The sequence below is a fragment of the Chlamydotis macqueenii genome, chromosome 2 (assembly GCF_036417535.1).
Source record: "Chlamydotis macqueenii isolate bChlMac1 chromosome 2, bChlMac1.mat, whole genome shotgun sequence".
NCBI classification, from domain to species: Eukaryota; Metazoa; Chordata; class Aves; order Otidiformes; family Otididae; genus Chlamydotis; species Chlamydotis macqueenii.
The window spans coordinates 99,839,419-99,857,757 of NC_141557.1; the positions used below are offsets into that span (position 1 = coordinate 99,839,419).

General features: G+C 44.6%; 1 protein-coding gene across 1 annotated transcript in view; it reads left to right on the forward strand.

Annotated features, from left to right (window-relative positions):
- Positions 1-15,924, forward strand: part of RIPOR2 (RHO family interacting cell polarization regulator 2) — a 69,299-nt gene extending 53,375 nt beyond the window's left edge. Inside the window, exons 14-22 of the mRNA XM_086740529.1 lie at positions 1,846-2,030; positions 3,857-4,025; positions 5,456-5,591; positions 6,516-6,677; positions 7,655-7,813; positions 9,011-9,213; positions 10,731-10,814; positions 12,874-12,964; positions 14,427-15,924. Of these exons, the coding sequence (XP_086596655.1) occupies positions 1,846-2,030; positions 3,857-4,025; positions 5,456-5,591; positions 6,516-6,677; positions 7,655-7,813; positions 9,011-9,213; positions 10,731-10,814; positions 12,874-12,964; positions 14,427-14,527 (1,290 nt within the window). The 3' untranslated portion in view covers positions 14,528-15,924. The remainder of the gene's footprint in view (positions 1-1,845; positions 2,031-3,856; positions 4,026-5,455; positions 5,592-6,515; positions 6,678-7,654; positions 7,814-9,010; positions 9,214-10,730; positions 10,815-12,873; positions 12,965-14,426) is intronic.
- The last annotated feature ends 2,415 nt before the right edge of the window (positions 15,925-18,339 follow it).

Genomic DNA, 18,339 nt, shown 5'->3' on the forward strand with positions numbered 1-18,339 from the left:
GGTCTGCTAGTCATTTAAGCCTCACTCATCATTTGAAAACATGGCTGAGGAGAAAGGAGGGAAGTGTTTATCCTTCAGCATTATCTTTTTACAAAGAAAATTTGTTAACATCTTTTCCATTGGTGTTTGCAGCTGCATGGTGCTTTCCCAAATTAAGTGCTTTTTTGACAGCCTGCAGCCCCTGTTTCTTGTACTGTTTCCCAAGGAGGTTCAAGCAGGCAAAGGTACCACTACTGTTATTTTTTTAACTTCTTGGCTGCTCTGCAGCTTGTACAAAGAGATCAGCTATCCAAACAGCAGAGGGACAATGGAGACCTTTTATTTACACTCCTTTTATCAGAAGGAAAAAGGGACAGGCATGAGATGGGGGCAGAAGAGAGAGGATAGGTGTGTGTATGGACAGGATACCTGCACGCTGAGAAGGACGCCTTTTCCAGAGCTGCTTTATGTCTGTGTGCCACCTGTTGATCCGCCTGCAGACCAACAACACTCAGCATCGCCAGCAGCCATGCTGGGCTTCCCACACAAAAAGGTTGAACTAATCCAGCTATGGCTGAAGAAATCTCTCCTGGCCATTATCAGGTGGGCAGAGAAAAGGAGCAGCCCGTGTGTTGCTATTTGCTTTTGCCTGAAGAAGCTGCACTTACCAGCCCAGAAAGAAATGGTAGCTGACACCGTTGGTGCTGTAGAGGAAGTGGGATACAGCACCCATCTGTGTCACGGAGGTGTTGGGAGGTGTGTTTTATCAGCTAACGACTGTATGGTCGGCTTAAGGTCTCAAGCATCAAAAGTGCTAACGTATGATCATTATAGCATTAATATTGTGCGCAAACAAATTGGAAACAAAACTCCAAGCCTCCTCAGCTCTAGAGGAGCTGGTGCTGAATCTGAACTTGGAAGCCAGTCTGTTTCTTTCTGCAAGCCAAGACAAAGTCCTGGCTCCTGCCTGGGTTTGGAAGATGTGGCTTGCAGAACGGCACCAGTAGCTCCTGGCTGTTTATGATCAAATAATCACATAGTGCTAAAGGAGGTGAAGTCATTGCACAAACTGGTGGAGATGATCTCTCAAGTTACAGCTGATCCTGAAAGATGACCCTGGAAGCAACTGCATGAATCACCACATGGGACCAAGGCCTTCAAATACTTCCTACAGCAACAGCAAAGCTTCTGTCGCATCTTTTCCCATCAGTGAGATGGGATGGCTTCCCCCTTCTCTAGTGCTGTTAATTTCCAAGTTATAATACTGCCTTTCTCTGTCACCTAGGAATGCAACACGTGATTGGCTTTTCCTTCATAAGCCATGTGGCTTCAAAGGCCACAAAAGTCCTCTCATCCCATGTATATATCTGCGGATACGACATCAAATTAATCCCTGGCTAAGCTCCATTGGAGTTACATCTGGAATAAATCTGATAGTGCCATTGGATACATATAACTTGGCTTCAGTAGCTAGAACAGCAATTATGGAACATGCCTTCCCCTTTCAACTTCCAGTGCGTTAATTGCCAGCTCTCCTTTTGGAGGCCGTCAAAAGCTGCATCACTTGAATTCAAGATGTACTTCTTGTTTCTATAAAACACATCGAATTTTGCCTTTGAGAGTTTTCCTTTGGGGAAAGAGAGGGGGTAGGGTGGGGAGGGGAGGAGGAAGGGAAGGGTTTTCCAGTTCTCAGGCTTTGATTGTGTATGCTATGAATATGAAGGTTTGAAATGAAACACCCAATAAAACGAAGCTTTAAAAATAAAATGAAGAATTTGAAAGTTTTAAGCTTTATCATTTTTTTTTTGTTTTCTTTCAGTAGTAGCTAATATCTGGGGTTTTCATTGGTTCATTCTGCCTTTGCAGTGCAAGCCAGCAGTAAGCCGAAGCAGGTCCTCCAGTTTAAGTCTAACAGTTGAAAGTGCTTTAGAAAGCTTTGATTTCCTGAACACCTCTGACTTTGATGATGAGGATGGTGGTGGTGTGGAGGTTTGTAATGGTGGAGGAGGTGCAGACTCAGTATTTTCAGATACTGAGATTGAGAAGAATAGGTAAGTTTGCAGTAACTGCCAGCTGTGCTTACGCCAAACTGACACCCTAGCTCTTTGTCGCTAACAGGGGATCCTGGTACACACATTATTCAAGGAAGACTGACTAATCCTTGATGAGTTTATAGGGTCGGAGGGTTCCCCGTGGCTGCTGCATACAAAATAATTTTTTTCCTGTTCAAATATACACAATCTGTCCTCCAAAGGAGAAGAGTAACTTAAATTAAACTGACATCAATACTGGCAGAGCCTCTTCCTTGACATAGGTTTGGACCTGGCTTTCCTTGGATGTAATTACTAATTCCTCTGTGATTTTTCCCCCCTCCCTTTGTCTTTTCTCTCTAGCCGAATGAGTCTTTGCAGTGGATTAAGCTTGTCAGTAACAATAACACAGGGCCAGATTTAAGCAGCATGGTGTAGGTTTCCTTTGGAATGTAAGAGTGATGACTGGTACTCTGTTCATGGCCCTGCGTGATACCTGCCCTTCTTTCATCACTTTTGGTCTTTCTGAGGAAAAAAAAAAAAAAAAAGAAAAAAAAAAGAAAAAAAAGCTGTGGTGTTTGTGCTGTGGTCTGCCATTGTCGTGTGACCTTAAGATGCTGTGTTTCAATCATTAGATCCTGAAAGCATGTTTGCATCCTCTGAGCCAATACGATGCCCAACAGGCACATAAGTGGCGATAGAGCAGGGAGAAAACGGAACATAGTTCCCTTGTGACCCATCCTTTCCAGCCAGGAAGCTTATTGTGGCCCGTTTAAAACAATTTTGAGTGCAAACAGGCAACCACCATGCAGTTCCCTGCATCTCATTGCATCTCCTCTTTCCAGAATAAGACATGGTGGGAAGAAAAATGTGGAAGTTTGGGTTGCTTGCTAAACTGGCACTCTGAGCTCAGTTCAGTCTGCATTGATTTAAGGATCTGGCTTCAGCCAGGCACTTTAGCATAAATTCAACTTGAGCAGCAGACATTTAAGTTGATTATAAGCTAACTTGGAAAGCAACTAAAATCTTTTAAATTAAAGAAGTTAAAATTTCCTTTTTTCCCCTCTGGCTCATCCCCAGACAGTGTAGATTCCTGCTTCCATTTTTAGATGTGTAAGTGGGTGACTCAGTGTAAAGACTGGAAGCATTGAAACTTCTAAACTTGCAGCCAAATACACTTGTCATCTGGGGACTGACCTCGGGCTTTGCATTTAAACGTAGGGAGGACCATTTGGACGAGAAGACAATGCTGGAAATAATGATTTAAAACACAGTGGGACTAGCTTTATGCTCTTACAGAAATGATTGGCAAAGTAAACTGTACATGTTGTGCCTAAAACAGCAGATGAAAACATCACGTCGCTTACTCCAGCGGTGGTTTTCCCTTCCTTCTGCAACGGGCATTAAATTTGGCACCAGGAGGACACTGAAAACGCAGAGCCGTTCTTCAGCAGCTCAGTGCTTGGGATGGCACAAATTGTAATGGTGCTTAATCCAGAGCGACTGGGGAGATGATTTACCAACAGATGGGAGGAAACACTGTCACCACCAAGCGACAGTAATTGGGGGTTGAAAAGGCTTGCTGGTGAAGGCATCACATCATTTGAGGCAAACCAGTCAGGGGACAGACAGCAAGCTGCCTCCTTGGTGGGCACAGCCCTTCCGCCCCCAGCCAGGGCAGCACTGCTCCTTTGTGACGTGATGTGTTCATCGTGAGGTCTCTGCCTGCTTTCAGCTCTTCTGCCATGCTCGTTGCTCATCACCTTGCGTGAGGGTGTGTGTGTGTGTCTGCCACGGCGGCAGTTGGCCCTACACTGACCTCCCTCCCTCCCTCCCTCCCTTCCCAGCTACAGGACGGAGCACCCAGAAGCCAGAGGCCACCTGAGCGAAGCTCTCACCGAGGACACGGGCGTGGGCACCAGCGTGGCCGGCAGCCCTCTGCCTTTGACCACGGGCAACGACAGCCTCGATATAACCATAGTTAAGCACTTGCAGTATTGCACGCAGCTCATTCAGGTACTGGGCCCAACTCATCAGGGGCGTATATTTTTAAATTTTCCCTGCAGGCACTGGTGTGCCCACCACGTGGGGTACGAGCAGGCTGGCAAGGTCAGCGCTGCTCCTGGGAGGCAGCCGTCGTGCTAGGGTAGGAAGGTGACACCCTTCACCTCCAAGGGGAAAAGCCTCCATCATTTCCATCCTGGCCCACCTCAGAGCAGACCTGACGTGCAAATTACGGGGCACTTGGCAGGTGCTGCCCAGCAGGACTAATGGGGAGCCCTTGCTCTGGGTTACAAACCTCCACTGGGAGGTCCTCAATGAAAGCGGTCCCTGGTTAAGGCAGCCCATGGCTTCAGAGGTGAAACAGAAGCCCGTGGGCCCACCGTTTAACTGAGCCCCAGACAAGGCTACGATGTTCAAGAGCAGAAACTCATTTCTGTGTGTGAGCTGGTGAGACTGTCTGCAACACGCACAGTGAAGGCAGCGCATGACAGCCCCCCTGGGACATCAAAATTGTCTGTTCATGCTCACAACTAACTAGCACAACCTTTTAGAGGGCTTTTTTCAGAGCCCAAGCACAGCAAATGTGATTTTAAACCTCCAGAACGCCACTCCAGCAAGTGAGGGCATCAGGGTTTTCCTGATGAATCAAAACATACTGCAGCTTCCTCTTTGCAATATTTGACTCTTCCATCTTAAGATCTAGTTAGCTTTATTTTCCCAAAGGCCCACTGAAGCAATACAGAGCAAGTCTGATTCCAGCACCCTTGGTGCTGAGCTGGATATTCTGCTGGATACTCTCAGAAGTGGGAGAAAAAGGGAGGTTTTTGGCTTAAACACAAGAGTACACAGTAAATATGCATCTGAGGGAGGTGAGCTCAAACTCTGGCCATACACAGAGAAGATATGAACAATATTTACGTGGACTGCTGAAGAAGATGCAGATGTCAGCAGCAGGGCATATTAGCAAGGAAAAGCATCAAATTAATAAAGACAGCTGAGTAGCTGATCAGAGCTGAAACAGAGTGGAAGAAGAGTGACCTGTGCTCTGCCTCCAGGCAGGTATGGCCTGAAAACCCATGGCCTATGTTATGCGAAAGTCAGACTAATATTCTCTTCTGGCTTTAAGGCTTATGATGATGGGTTCCTTTAGCATTGCAGAGTGTATAAATCATAAATTACTTACGGAGATGGCTGCTTGGATACCCAGGTGCCTGGATCTCGATGTTAAAGATATAAGCAACAACGTATATCAATCAGGAACATAAAATACCCCAGAGACAAAAAACTTTTGACATTAAGGAGATCCCATGGTTCCAGGCAATGAACTTGCCATTGCTTTTCTTCAGGTATCAGGTGTTTTGGAGGATTTTGGTTTTTTTCTGAGGTGTTTTTTTTTTTGGTTCACTGACTCCTTTTCCTCTCTTCCCATTTGTCTTCACCAGCAAATTGTGTTCTCCAGTAAAACACCGTTCGTAGCAAGAGACCTTCTGGATAAGCTGTCCAGGCAGGTCCTCGTGATGGAGAATATTGCGGACATCAGCACTGAGAATTTGGGAAACATCACCTCCCTTACTGATGGTAAGAGACAAGTTAGAGAGCTTCCTTCTGAAAGGAATTTGTTTGAGCATGCGTGCCTGCTGAAATAACTGCTGTGCAGAGCTCACTATCACTGCAGGAGATGCCACCGTAGTAATGTTAACTCACAGTTACCAGCAGATGTAGCAGTCACCAGGGACTTTACTCTGTCTTCAGTGCTGGTATGCAGAAATAAGCAGGTGAGAAGAGAAAGGACTTATCCTGCTTGATGTGCAGAAAATGCACAGAGGTCATTGCAGCAGCAGGGTGGTGGTGATGCTACCACCTCAGAAGAGACAAAATCTTGCACCTCTCTTTCCTGAGGAAAGACAGGTTTTGCCTTATGCTATCAGAGGCATAATACATCTCCTGGAATGGTTTATCCAAAAGACTATTTTTACTCATCTCTGTGGAGAACTATTTAGGTATTTGTGGTGTTGTTGCCTCTATTTTGATACCTTGGAAGAGTGTGACAAACACTTAGTTACTCACCCTTGTGAACACTCTGTCAGGATAGGTAAATATACCATGATGTATTTACTTCATTTATCAGAAAACTGAGGCAAAATTGAGTGACTTACCCAAGGCCACAGAGCAGTGATGGGACAGGGATCAGTCTGGTTCAGACCATTTGCAGTATGCCCCTAGTATTTTGTGGTACTTAAAGGGATGAGACGTCAGTGCCCAGAACTGAATTGGGAGCAAATTTTCTCTCATCCTACCATGGGAAATGGAAAAAAACAAGTTACAAGCTTGGAGTGAGAATGTGATCATGCTCTGTAAAGGTCATGGCACAGGGCAACCCACCAAACAGTAACCGTCCATCAGTGGGCTGGGGTGAGTTTTCCTCCACTCTTACCATCGTTTATTTTCTGGAAGTTGATGCTCTCAGTACAGCTTTTTTCATCATTTTGTTTTTGCCTACAGCAATTCCAGAGTTCCACAAGAAGCTGTCGCTGCTGGCTTTCTGGATGAAGTGTACTGGCCCCTCAGGCGTGTATCACACATCTGCAGACAAGATGATGAAGCAGCTGGATATCAATTTTGCCACCACTGTGAATGAGGAGTGTCCAGGACTTGCAGAAACAGGTATTAACTGCTGCAGAAAAATTGTGTTGGTCATCAAAATGGACAACAGTTGTGTACTGGGCTTTGCTTAACCTTCATTGCTCTGTTTTCCAACCCCTTGGAGGTCTGTTTGGCCATGGCTCCAAGGTCTCATTTGAAAACTAATGCTACAACTCTTGAAACAGTTTTTGCCCAATATAATCAGATCAGAATAGGAGAAAAAGGTGAGGTCAGCAGAAAAGAAGATACTATTTTAAGGTTTATGAGAAAATTGTAAAGTAAATCTATTCCCAAATATAGGTTTGTGATTCAGTGAAGTAGGAATCCTTTCACTTGATTTTATGTGTCTGTATAATGTCCATGCGCCATTACGGTTCACTGAGATGGAATTAATACGCATCCAAGTGAGTCTATCTGATAGACAGACCTAGTTGGAGGGAGATGAACCACATTGAGTAGCACTCCCTGGGCTACAACTTGCTGAGATGTGGCCACCTGCACTGCAGACATCTACCCAGAACAGTGCTTTTCTTCCTGCTCCATGCTACAGCTCTCAGAGACAGTGCCTCAAACTAGCTTTCTGCATGCCACGTGCTCACGCAGGAGCATAAAAACAAGCAGAGCCAAATCCTGCTTCTGTGCACATCTCCCCTACTTCAGCGGCATTGTGGAGATGTAACTGGTAGTGCATGTGGATATGTCTTTAGCCACTGAGGATACCGTTTGGGTAGAAAAGATGCTGTATCAGATAGGAAGTTGCACTAGCCATCCGTAAACTGGTAGATGTTCATCCTTACAAAGATATCCTCTGGTGATGACAGCTAGACAGGGAGAAGGTCTGTCTAGCTTCTGACCTAACCACAGCTGAAGTTAGAAACATTGGGAAGTATCTGGCCTTGCAAATACGTGTCTTTCGTTCTGGCTTTGAAATGGACTGCGGCATTTTGCCAGCAGCTTTTGCTCTCACTAACACATCTTTTGTCTGCGGCTGCCTGCAGTCTTCAGGATCCTGGTGTCTCAAATCCTGGACCGAACGGAGCCCGTCCTCTACTCCAGCATGTCCTCTGAGATTATTACCGTCTTTCAGTATTACAACTATTTTGCCAGCCACAGCGTTCATGACCTTGGAAGCTATTTGCTGCAGCTCGCAAAAGAAGGTAGGGTACATAAATCCTGGTGGCTAACAGGGGAGTACATCCGTGTCCTTCGGAAGCTGATTTTAGAAAAGAAGTGGGGAAAGGAGAAAAGCACCTTGGATACACTAGTCTGAACAGGTGTACATATCAAGGGAAAGGAGCTGATGAGGATACATCCTCAGTCATTTCTATTTCCATATTCGAATGGGAAAAAAATATGTTGAAAGAGTTAGTTTTTAGGAAACGGCTGATGGTGGTGGGCTGGGCCCAAGGTCTGGGAAGTTTTCTGTGCCCACTGCTTGGATGATGCTCCAGTCTTTCACCATCCTTTATGGAGAGACGTTCTGAAGTGCTGAGATCTTCTCAGGAGCCAAGGGATCACAGCACCTCCATGTTTGACAGGCTCTGCCACCAAGAGCTAAAGGGAGAAGCAGATGCTCCACAGAGTGTGCTAGACTGCAATCCCTGGCAAGCCAAGTTTTCTTCTCTATTTAAGAGGGAGTTTGAGGAACCTTGCCTAGTTTTCATTTTTGGACATACTGGGGAGCTTTTGCTCAAAAACCTGGAAGGAAAAAGGCATTTCAGCCCACCTCTGAAACACGTTAGTCCTGACTCTTGCTGGCAGACATTAGTCTGCCTAGGAAGAGCTCTCACAAAGATGCCCTGGAAGGCAATACGCTGACAATATTGGGTTTCACTTGTTATAAGGAGGATTTACATCTTCCAGCAGAAAGTGAAGTTTTGACAGATAGGCCCTTAACTCTGGGTAGGCTGAAGTGCCACCATGTCCCACCTAGCCCATCTACTCATCTCCTCCTCTGGTAGAGCATCTGAGAAACTGACGCAGCTTAAAGCCCAGACAATTCCTCATGCAGACACACTGCAATATGGATCCATAGCCATTGCTTAGATGAGGATTTTTCAGAGAATCATGGAATGGTTTGAGTTGGAAGGGACCTTTAAAGGTGATCTAGTCCAAGCCCTCTGCAAGGACCAGGAACATCTCCACTAGATCAGGTTGCGCAGAGCCCCATCCAACTTGGCCTTGAATGCTTCCAGGGATGGGGCATCTGCCACCTCTCTGGGCAACCAGAGGAGGACATTTTTCATGTCCTTTGTGTGCATAGTAAAAATTGAGGATTGCTAGCAGGGAAAGGAGCAATCTGAAATATTGAGATTATAAAATAAGTAACAAGGACCTTCCTCTTGCTCTTCTAGCCTCTGTGGTTCAAGTGCTGCAGTCAGTGAAAGATGGGAAACTGCAGCACAATGTGGCCAAAATAAACTCCAATAACCTTCCACCACAGCAAGAAGTTTTGAGAGCTTTGGCTTTACTTCTCAATGAAAATAAAAATGAAGTCAGTGAGACTGTGGCATCACTTCTGACAGCTACTGCAGAAAACAGGCACTTCAGAGAGAAGGTAAGTGGTAGAAAATCACCTATTGCATAAGAGACCTGTATCATCATGACATTTTTTCTCCCTTTGTGTCTCAAATGTCTACGCGTATAAAATAATTGCTCCAAGCTTGATTTAAACTGATCCAGAGGGATTTCCTGTCTAATTTTTCTGCAAATATCCAGGTCTGTTTCTGTCTCTGTCAGTCTGCTTCAACGTGTCATTACACTAAACAGGTACTAACCAAAACTCTACAAATACTTACTCAGTGCTGTGCTCTCCAGCTGTCTTCCACACTTCAGCATTTTTGCTGGCCTGTCTCAGGCTTGGCTTCAGTTCAAGGCTTCAAGGTAACAGTCCCCAGCACCATCAACACGCAAAGACACAGGTCTGAGATTTTAATTTTTTTCCCAAAGGAGGCTCACATCTGTGAGACCTCCTACCATTTCTAGAGGATATGGATTGCCTTGGGTGAATGCAGCTCAGCTGTGAGATCTAAGATTTGAGTCAATCACAGATACTAAATGCAGCAAGCAGGGTCAAATTAAACAGGGAAATTAAAGAGAAGGGAGAAGAGGAATAAGAAGAAATGAGAGGTTGGCTTCTATCCTTTCATGGCAGACCTTTCCCTACTATCCTTCTTGTTCTCTGTCAGGAGAGAGTGAAAGAAAAGGCATTTGGAAGAGGAAGAGTGGTGGAAGGAAGGTAGAGGGAGGAGAAAAAGGAACTCACTCTTTGCTGTTGTTCTTTGTTGATCCATTCCCCTCTTTGGTTGCCCCCTTGCTTCATCTTCCATTTTTGCAGCCTCTTAGTATCTCATACCATCCTTCTCCCTCCCCAGCTTCATGGAGGAAGCATCTCAGGGAAAATATAACCTTCTCCTGGAACATGCTTGTGTAGGTGATACCTGGTTCACTGCCTGCAGAAGGACCACAAGGTGCCTTGTATGAGGCCATCATGCAGCCGTATGCTGCCAATGAGTTCATTGCACAGCTGACGGCCACCAAGATTTGCTGCTCACGCTGGTTTTGTTTGCTAAGTAATAGCTACTAATTTCTAGGACCAAGCAGTAAAGTGGTCTAGCTGCTCATGCTAACCTTGTAATAGCTATTTACAGTCCCTCTGGGGTCCATCCCAGCCTGTTCATTACAGTCTCGACATTATAGAGACCATCTCAAGGGTCAACTCTTGAGCTACTTAGAGTCATTTAGGCCCATTTAAAGCTCTTTGGTGATTTATGATTGTGCTTCTTACTTTAATGTGAACTAATAATGTGAACATTCATGTGAACTTCCTCACCAAAATCTGGCCCGAGACTGTAGGCTCCCACTGAGCTCTAACTAGTGGCCCGGCCTAGGGAATTATCCCACTGCATTACCTGTAGCAGGGGCTGTGCCCCTCTGTCCCCACGTACTCACGGTGAGGGAGGTGGGCTGCAATCCCCCTCTCTTTAGCAGGGCAGCAATGCCTCCACGCTCACCCTTCTGCTCCACACAGGCACAGACATTTTCATTGCTACTCTCTTTTTTTTCTCTTTTCAGGCCTTGATTTATTACTGTGAAGCACTAACCCAGCCCAACCTCCAGCTGCAGAAAGCAGCTTGCTTGGCTTTAAGATACCTCAAGGTAAGAGACAAGGAATTCAGTTGTGGCGCTTGGCTTTACTTTAAAGAAAGGGCATCTAAGAGGTACAAACAACAAAATAACAATAGCAATAGCAGCAGCAGCACTTTTGTTTTGCATTGCTGCACTGCAGCCTTTTCCAGATACCGTGCTGTTTGGGAACAGTTTAGAAGCTTTGTTTCAAAAACAGCCGGGCTCTGCACTGATGACAAAGTGCTCCCTCTCATATTTGTTTTAGAAAACTTATTTCCACACCACTCAGGAAAAAAATATTCATTTGCAGAGCACTGACTGAGAAGGGAAAAAATCATCCCCTGTCAGGATAAAATCAGCTGTAATTCATGTGGGTTGCAGTGGAAGAAGAGAAAGGGAGAGGTTGCAGCTCGTTTTGTGACACTGCACAGAGCGGCTGTGAGCAGCGAGCACAAACCATGCAGACAAACAGCTGGTACATCTGGGTGCTACAGTTTCAGCTAGTGACTGGTACCATTCCTGCACTCCCATGATAGGAAGGAAAAATGTTGCTTTTGTTTTGGCTGTACAGAGCCGTGGGAAACAGCAGCTGCCTAAGCCGACTGGTACAGGACACTGGGCCAAAAAAACATGTTTCCATCAGATCATGGAGTGACTATTTCTTCCTCAAAACTGTCCTGTGGAGAAAACAGCTCTAAAATGGATCTTTATCCCAGCCAGAACTGATACTTTCAATATATAATCCAATACTGTTTAAATATGGAAAAACTGTCTTCCCCTGAACAAGATGCTGGCAGGAATCTCTGAGAGGCAGCCGTGAGGGGCATTGCACCTCTGCTGCATGCAGGGTGCAGTGGGGTTTTTGATCTCTCAGGAAAAGGCAGACTGGGAACCAGTGGTGGGAAGTGGAGCTAGAGAGATGTAACCCAACCAGTGTAGCTCCGGTGCATCTTTAACAGTAAGAATGGCAAATGCTGGGAAAAAAAAAAAAACAAAAAACTACTGAGGGAAAGGACCTCTGTCATTTGGGATGTTCCAATAAAAAGCTGAAGCCTGGCAGATATTATTTCAAAGATGGGAATGCTCTGAATGACGGGTGACTGGATGAGCTAACCCAAGGGCAGCCTCATCCACATCAAACCACGCTGCCCGCAGCAGGTCCCGCACTGTGCCTTGCAGCGAGCTCTCTGGTGCTGTGGCCCCATCGCTCACATCGGCATTTGAGCTGTAGTCACCAGTGTGTACCCACTGCAGACTTGGCCTAAGTCAAGCACAAGCAACCACGTTCAAGACAGCGTGGTGAGATTTAACGGCTGTGGTAGCTAAGTGCTGTCTGAGAGCATCGTGGACCAGACCTGTGCCCCTCGGATCGAAAAGGCCGATACAAATCCTGACTCTTTGGCTCAGAGCTTCTTCCATGTGTCACACCAGAGCAGTACCAGCCCTTCCTTTCACTCATCTCTCTTCTTGTCATATTAAATAGCCTGCCAGAGACACTCTGACAGCTGCTGTCCCCAGAGGCCTGACGTTTTTGTAGCAGAGCAGAGCAGGATTATTCCTTGCTTTCTTCCCAAAATAGGAGAGGCAAGGCAAAAATGTGGACATGTTGGTAAGTGCAGGTTTCGGTGAGGAGCCTGCGGTGAAGTGACTGGGCTGGCCAGCCAACATGCCCCTGTCGACACAGTTAGGCTGAGAACAGCCTTCCAGGCCTATCAGGTTGGACATCCTCAGTGTGAAACTCATTCCTTTGCTGCCTGTCTCCCGTTCTTCTTCCTGTCATGTCCGTGCCTTGGCACGCTTGTGGCCTTGTCGTGTGGCCCATCACCCAGCCTACGGTCAGAAGTGGCAGACATAGCTGGTCAGCCAGACTCATGCACATAGAGTAGGAAAATTAGAAATGGTCCACACTGACAGCAGAAGATAATGCCTTCTCCTAGATGCTCCCCGTCAGGGAAACCCCGTTCTCCATGTCCCCACCACGGCCCTCCCCTTGGAGTAGGAAGGGCAATGCAGAGAACGGTCGCTATTTCCACGCATAAAACCACAGTGTGCTGTGCGGTGCTAATGCGGTTCTTTTTGCACTTCCCAGGCTGCTGAGAGCATTAAAATGCTGGTCACGCTCTGCCAGTCTGACAACGAAGAGATCAGAAAAGTGGCGTCCGAAACCCTGCTCTCACTTGGTGAGTTGCCTGTTTTAAAGCCATGTTTCATTTTCTTTTAACAGGGCAGCGTGTAAGACACCTGAGTTATACAAATATGAAACTCTTAACTGAAACAAAACTTAATGCCTAGAGACTCAAACAGATTAGAAAATACATATTCTTACAAATCATTTGTTTTGAAAATGATGAAAATGGACCAAAGAGAAACTGAATTGTGTGAGTCTGGAGGGGGAAGTAGAAAAGGAAAAATAGCAAAAGAGAAGCTGACAAACAGAAGTAATTAATAATGAATTTGAATATCAGGCAGCCCTGAGGAGGCAGGACTGGCACACTGCCTGCCACGTGTCATACACCCTCCTCTTGGAGATCCCCTCCGATCGCCCCCACCGTGCCATTATCACACTATCAAGTGCCATTAGCACTGCCAAGTGTTCACTGAATCTCAGTTATCTTTATATGCTGCTTTGGACAGACCCTAGCCTGCAAGTCCTCCTTCACACAGTACCTCAGGCACCTTGCATTGGCCTTTGTTTGTCCTTGGGACAACAGATACCCTGCTCATCCACCTGTAATCGGGCTGCGTAGCAGTGTGTGACTGCAAGTGTGGCTGCAAGAGTTTCAGGGCCCCGATACTGCAGTGGCACAGAGAAATTGTATTTATCTGGCCTTTAGGCTAAGCAGGAATTTTCCCTCCGTGGGTGCCTGTCCATCCATAGTTGTAGTTAGGCAAGCTCTTCAAACATACTCTCTTTCATTCACCAGGTTCGCAGAAATTCACTGTGCTGCTAGATGTGTTACTGCCCAGGCTGTAAAACAACTAGCCCAGGAACAATTTTGTAAACTCTGGGAGATTGTACTGCCATTCTTCTAGATGAGATACAAAGAACATTTTGATTCCTAATGGTCAATTCAACACACTAGGCGCAATGCTATATTCAGGTGCCTACAGGTGACAGTACCTAAGAGAAAAGGATTTGAGAGACACGAACAGTTACATTTAGCAAACATACTGCTTCCACTTTTTCAGCTGTATATAAGTAAAGATGTGGCTAGACTCACTTCTTTAAAGCACCAGGAAGTGAGAAATCGGTAAACTTTATATTGTCCAAAGTACAAGTGGATAAATGTCAATGTCATCTGCCTCAAGTGTATCACAGCTGCAGCTGAGACCTTGGCAAAAACCATAGGTCATTTAGTAAGAAAAGTGTGCAGATACTGTCTTCTAATGATACAAGCCACATGTGCTTCTGTTTTGCTCTAATTAAACCAGCAAATTACACAAGAAAATAAAAAAGAATTGGAACATTCAGAGCATGCTTAATTTTTCCAAGTAATTTCTGAAGTTGCCTTCAACAAGATAAATTTTAAGAAGAGGAAGAACTTACCAGCAGATCAGTACTTTCTAACAGCAGAGAATCCGGTATTTTAAGTGTTGTAGGGCAATGATATAATACATTATGCTTTAACATTCTGCATGCAGGTGAAGATGGGAGACTGGCGTACGAACAGCTGGACAAATTTCCCCGGGAATTTGTGAAAGTTGGAAGCCGTCGTGGAACTGAAGCTGCCACAGCTTTTTAGGTGGAAAAGAACCTGCCTGCATTTAACAGTCGTTCAAGTAGAATGGAGCTGCACTTCAGTGTGGGGAGCAGAAGGAAGATGTTGAAGAATTCTATGAGAACGTCCCAAAATGTAGCAATTTACAGACTTCTTAAGGAAAAGCAAAATCTAAAATCCGGCTCAAGAGTTCCTATTGGCTCCTCTTTGCAGCTCATGATGGAACAGCTGGATGCTGAGGAACATTATTTTCTCGACTGATTCATAACAAATAATGTAATTGCAGTTATTCAGCCTCAGCCAACTTATGTGAGTTTGTAGAATTTGGCGTCTTCATATATTTTACTGAGTATTACATTTACTTCCTTGAAGTTGTCGTGAAAGCTTGAGATGTGCGATACTGTATCTGACAAGGACAAGTAGGAGGCCACCTCAACAGGACTGCAAAGAAGCTTTCTCTTCAAACCCGAGCTAAGCGCCTGCTGCCATACGGTGTTCCCAGCAACGCTCCAGCAGCAGGGAACGCCACTCGGCTTTCGCAGTTTTGTCTCAGTAATGAAATACAGAGCAAGTTTCTTCAAGTTTTGCCTCCAGAAACAGCATGATATAAACTCCAGGAGGTGTCGTGTCGGTGACTCATTCTAAATGCCTCTGCTGGTCTTTTAGTTCTTTTCTCTTGCCCTCCAGCAACGAGCCATCATTAATCCAGAGATTTGTGAGGAGGATCAAATAATCACTTAGGTTTCCAAAAACTAAATGGGAAGGTAAAGCGCCTTTATTTATTCCGAGAAGGAGTGAATACAGCTAATTGCACGAGTCACCAAAGCCATATGGTCTTCTAAGTTGCAGGCAGGATTGCATTTCATACGCTCTAATTAGTGGATCATAGCTTCTATAGAGTGATTTCAGTACAAAGAACTAGAACAAACTGAAGTGGACCTCGGAGGCGGTAATAAACAGAGGGGGGAGTGAACACGTTCCACCGCCTCACTGCGAGGATGAAAGACAGCGAGTGCTTCGAACTGTTGATTACGAGCCTGAGTTAACAGAGGAGGTGAATAGAATTGAACAGAAGAGTGTTCCTGTGCTGTGTTCATTATGCATGAAATGCTATGTAGATGTCAATTAAAGTATCCAAAGTTGCATAGACGACATAGAAAAGATTGCAAACAATTCACATCAAAAGGAAGCCTTGTGCACCAAACACATCGGCAGGCAGGGGTCATTTTGTTTTGCGTTTTTTACTGTGAATGTTACAACAGTGTACATATCTGTATATTTATAAATATATATATTCTTCCTTTAATTAAAAAAGTACATTTTGTACAGTTCAAAATGCTTACTTGTTTACTGAGGAATATAGACTCTTTTTGCAGGTGAAATAAACGTGCTATGGTTTTTATACCATGCGTATTCCATCAGCTGAATTCTTGCAAGGTGTCCTTTTGTACCAACTTCTGCTTTTTTATTTTTTTAATTTTTTTTTTTTTGCCTTTAGTTTTGTGGCATTTGTACTCACCATACATCCTAGCACATCTAAGTTATAATAAAGATTATTTTTTAATTACTAAGCACATCACTCCATATGTATAGTCACTTTCTATCAGCAGCCTCTCCACTGTGAGGCTCATGCAGCTTCCAAGATCATGGAATTCAGCTCCCAGTACCGTAGGTGGCTCAGTAAGAACCACATACTCACAGCTGCATTTGGGGCAATCCATTAGGGAATTGTCTGATCATATTACGGGAAAAGGCTTGTAGGGAATATTTGTCTTTTCAAGGCTGGTCACCAGGACAAGACTTTACAACAATCCCAAAAAGTTTTAACTAAATTATATTGTCATCTGCTAGATTTCTTACAGCGTAGAAATAATTTGTGTTTCATACTGTATCAACATTGGTAAGACTTGGAAGAAGTTTAAGATCTTACAAACACATCTAAATTAGAGCAAGTGAACAACCCACGTAGCAAGGACTGCTACCTAAGGGCACACAGAGAACTGCAACTTCTTGTGCAGTGGGAGAAATGGTGCAAGACTTGCTGTGTTTTGATATGCACAACTCTTGCATTTTCATCTTTCTGCTGGCCCAGGTGAGGTAAGTGGCGAACTATTTTAGTAACTGAAATAAACACACAAACCACAAAAGTAGGAAAAGCAGAGAAGGGATGAAACTAGTGAAAACGACTCCTCTTAGTTGTACCTCTGTGAGGTGAACCAAAGGTAATTTTTAAAAAAGCCAATTTTAAACTCAAATGCTATTCCAGAAGCAAGGGGAGGACTGTGCCCCCTCAGTGTTCCTTCTCTGATTGCCCCAGTGTGTCCGTGCAGGCCTTTGCTCCCATCCCAGAGCATCAGCAATACACTATTTAAAAAGATGAGAATATTCTTATATTCCTGTATCTGTCAAAAGCTGCTACCTGTAATACATACCATCTCACAAAAGCTTGCTTGTAGTTTGCATATTACAGCGTGGAACAGTATTTTTTTAAAGCAGAAGTTATGAAGTTATTGGGCTGTGGGTGCTGCATTCTGAACTGTCGCCTAGGAACGAGTGAGGTTCGTTTACTTTCAAGCAAGCACTAGTACCCTACATCTCTACCTACTCCTAGTTTAAGTTCAGAACAAACCAGCTTTGTATATCATTCAAGATACTTACCAAGAAAGGCTCCACAAGGACTAGCAGAAAAGAGGCTGACGAGGCTCCAGGACTGTTAGCAGATTTCTGCTGACTACTTCTTCCCTTCTGCATAGAAGACTCGTCTCAGAAGACACTCCTTTTCCTCTTACAAACATTCAGACTTACGGCACAGAGCTGGGGAACGCAGAACTGCCTTCGAGGCTGCTCACATGTACAGGTACCATGTCAAACGGAGCTTCTATCTACTTTTATCTACTTTCATCTCATTGTAGTTTAAATCCACCCTTGAGAAGTTTGTTAACCTAAAGCTGATCTGCTACACCGTTATGGTCATTAAAAAAACAAGTATACAGCTCATACAAACCAGATTGGAGCAAATCCTGCTCTCAATAAAGTAAATGAAGGAATTTACAGGAATTTTAGCGGGAACAGTTAGACCAAATTGAGTTCCTATTGTGGTATCTGAGACTGACAAGCTTGAACTTGACATATAGACGCATAGAGGCTAAATTTCACTTTGAGCATTAACACTGTGTTACAAAAGTAAATAAGACAAAGAATTAAGTCCCAACGTGATTCATGACAACATATGAAAAAAATCACACTCTTAATTTAAGAACAAAACCAAACAAAATCCCGTAAGTAACAAACCCTTGAAAAAGTTAACGAACCTTAAAGCTTCCAAAACCAGAAGGCAAATAAAAAAGAACAAACCATATATTTCTCTCATAACTTACACATTTTTACGCTCGCAGAGCTGACAATGCTGCCCTTTCCTACGTTAATGCAAGAGCTCTCCTTTGTGGAGCAGGAAAAAATACGCACAGAGGTGATTGTAACAACATGGACGCTTATCAACTAGCAAAGAAGGAACCAGCTGGCAGAAATTAAAAAACCTCTTTCTTAGGGCTGCAGCAGGTTGACCAATTTACAGATCTGGGCCACTCCAGAAAATTATATTAGGAAAAAGTTCCTGTACCAAAATAACCCAGCAGCAGCGGAGACTGAAGCGATAGGGAGCTCACCAGGAAAACTGCACTTGGGGAAGGAGTTTGCCTGGTGGTTTTGTCAGTGGCTTATTCTTACCTCATACTTTTCATGAACTATGATGGTTTTCACCATCCCTGTCACGCCGCTATCATCTCTCTGCGCTCTGTTGGGTAGATATAAACCCATAGTGCCTCTGTACTACTCCA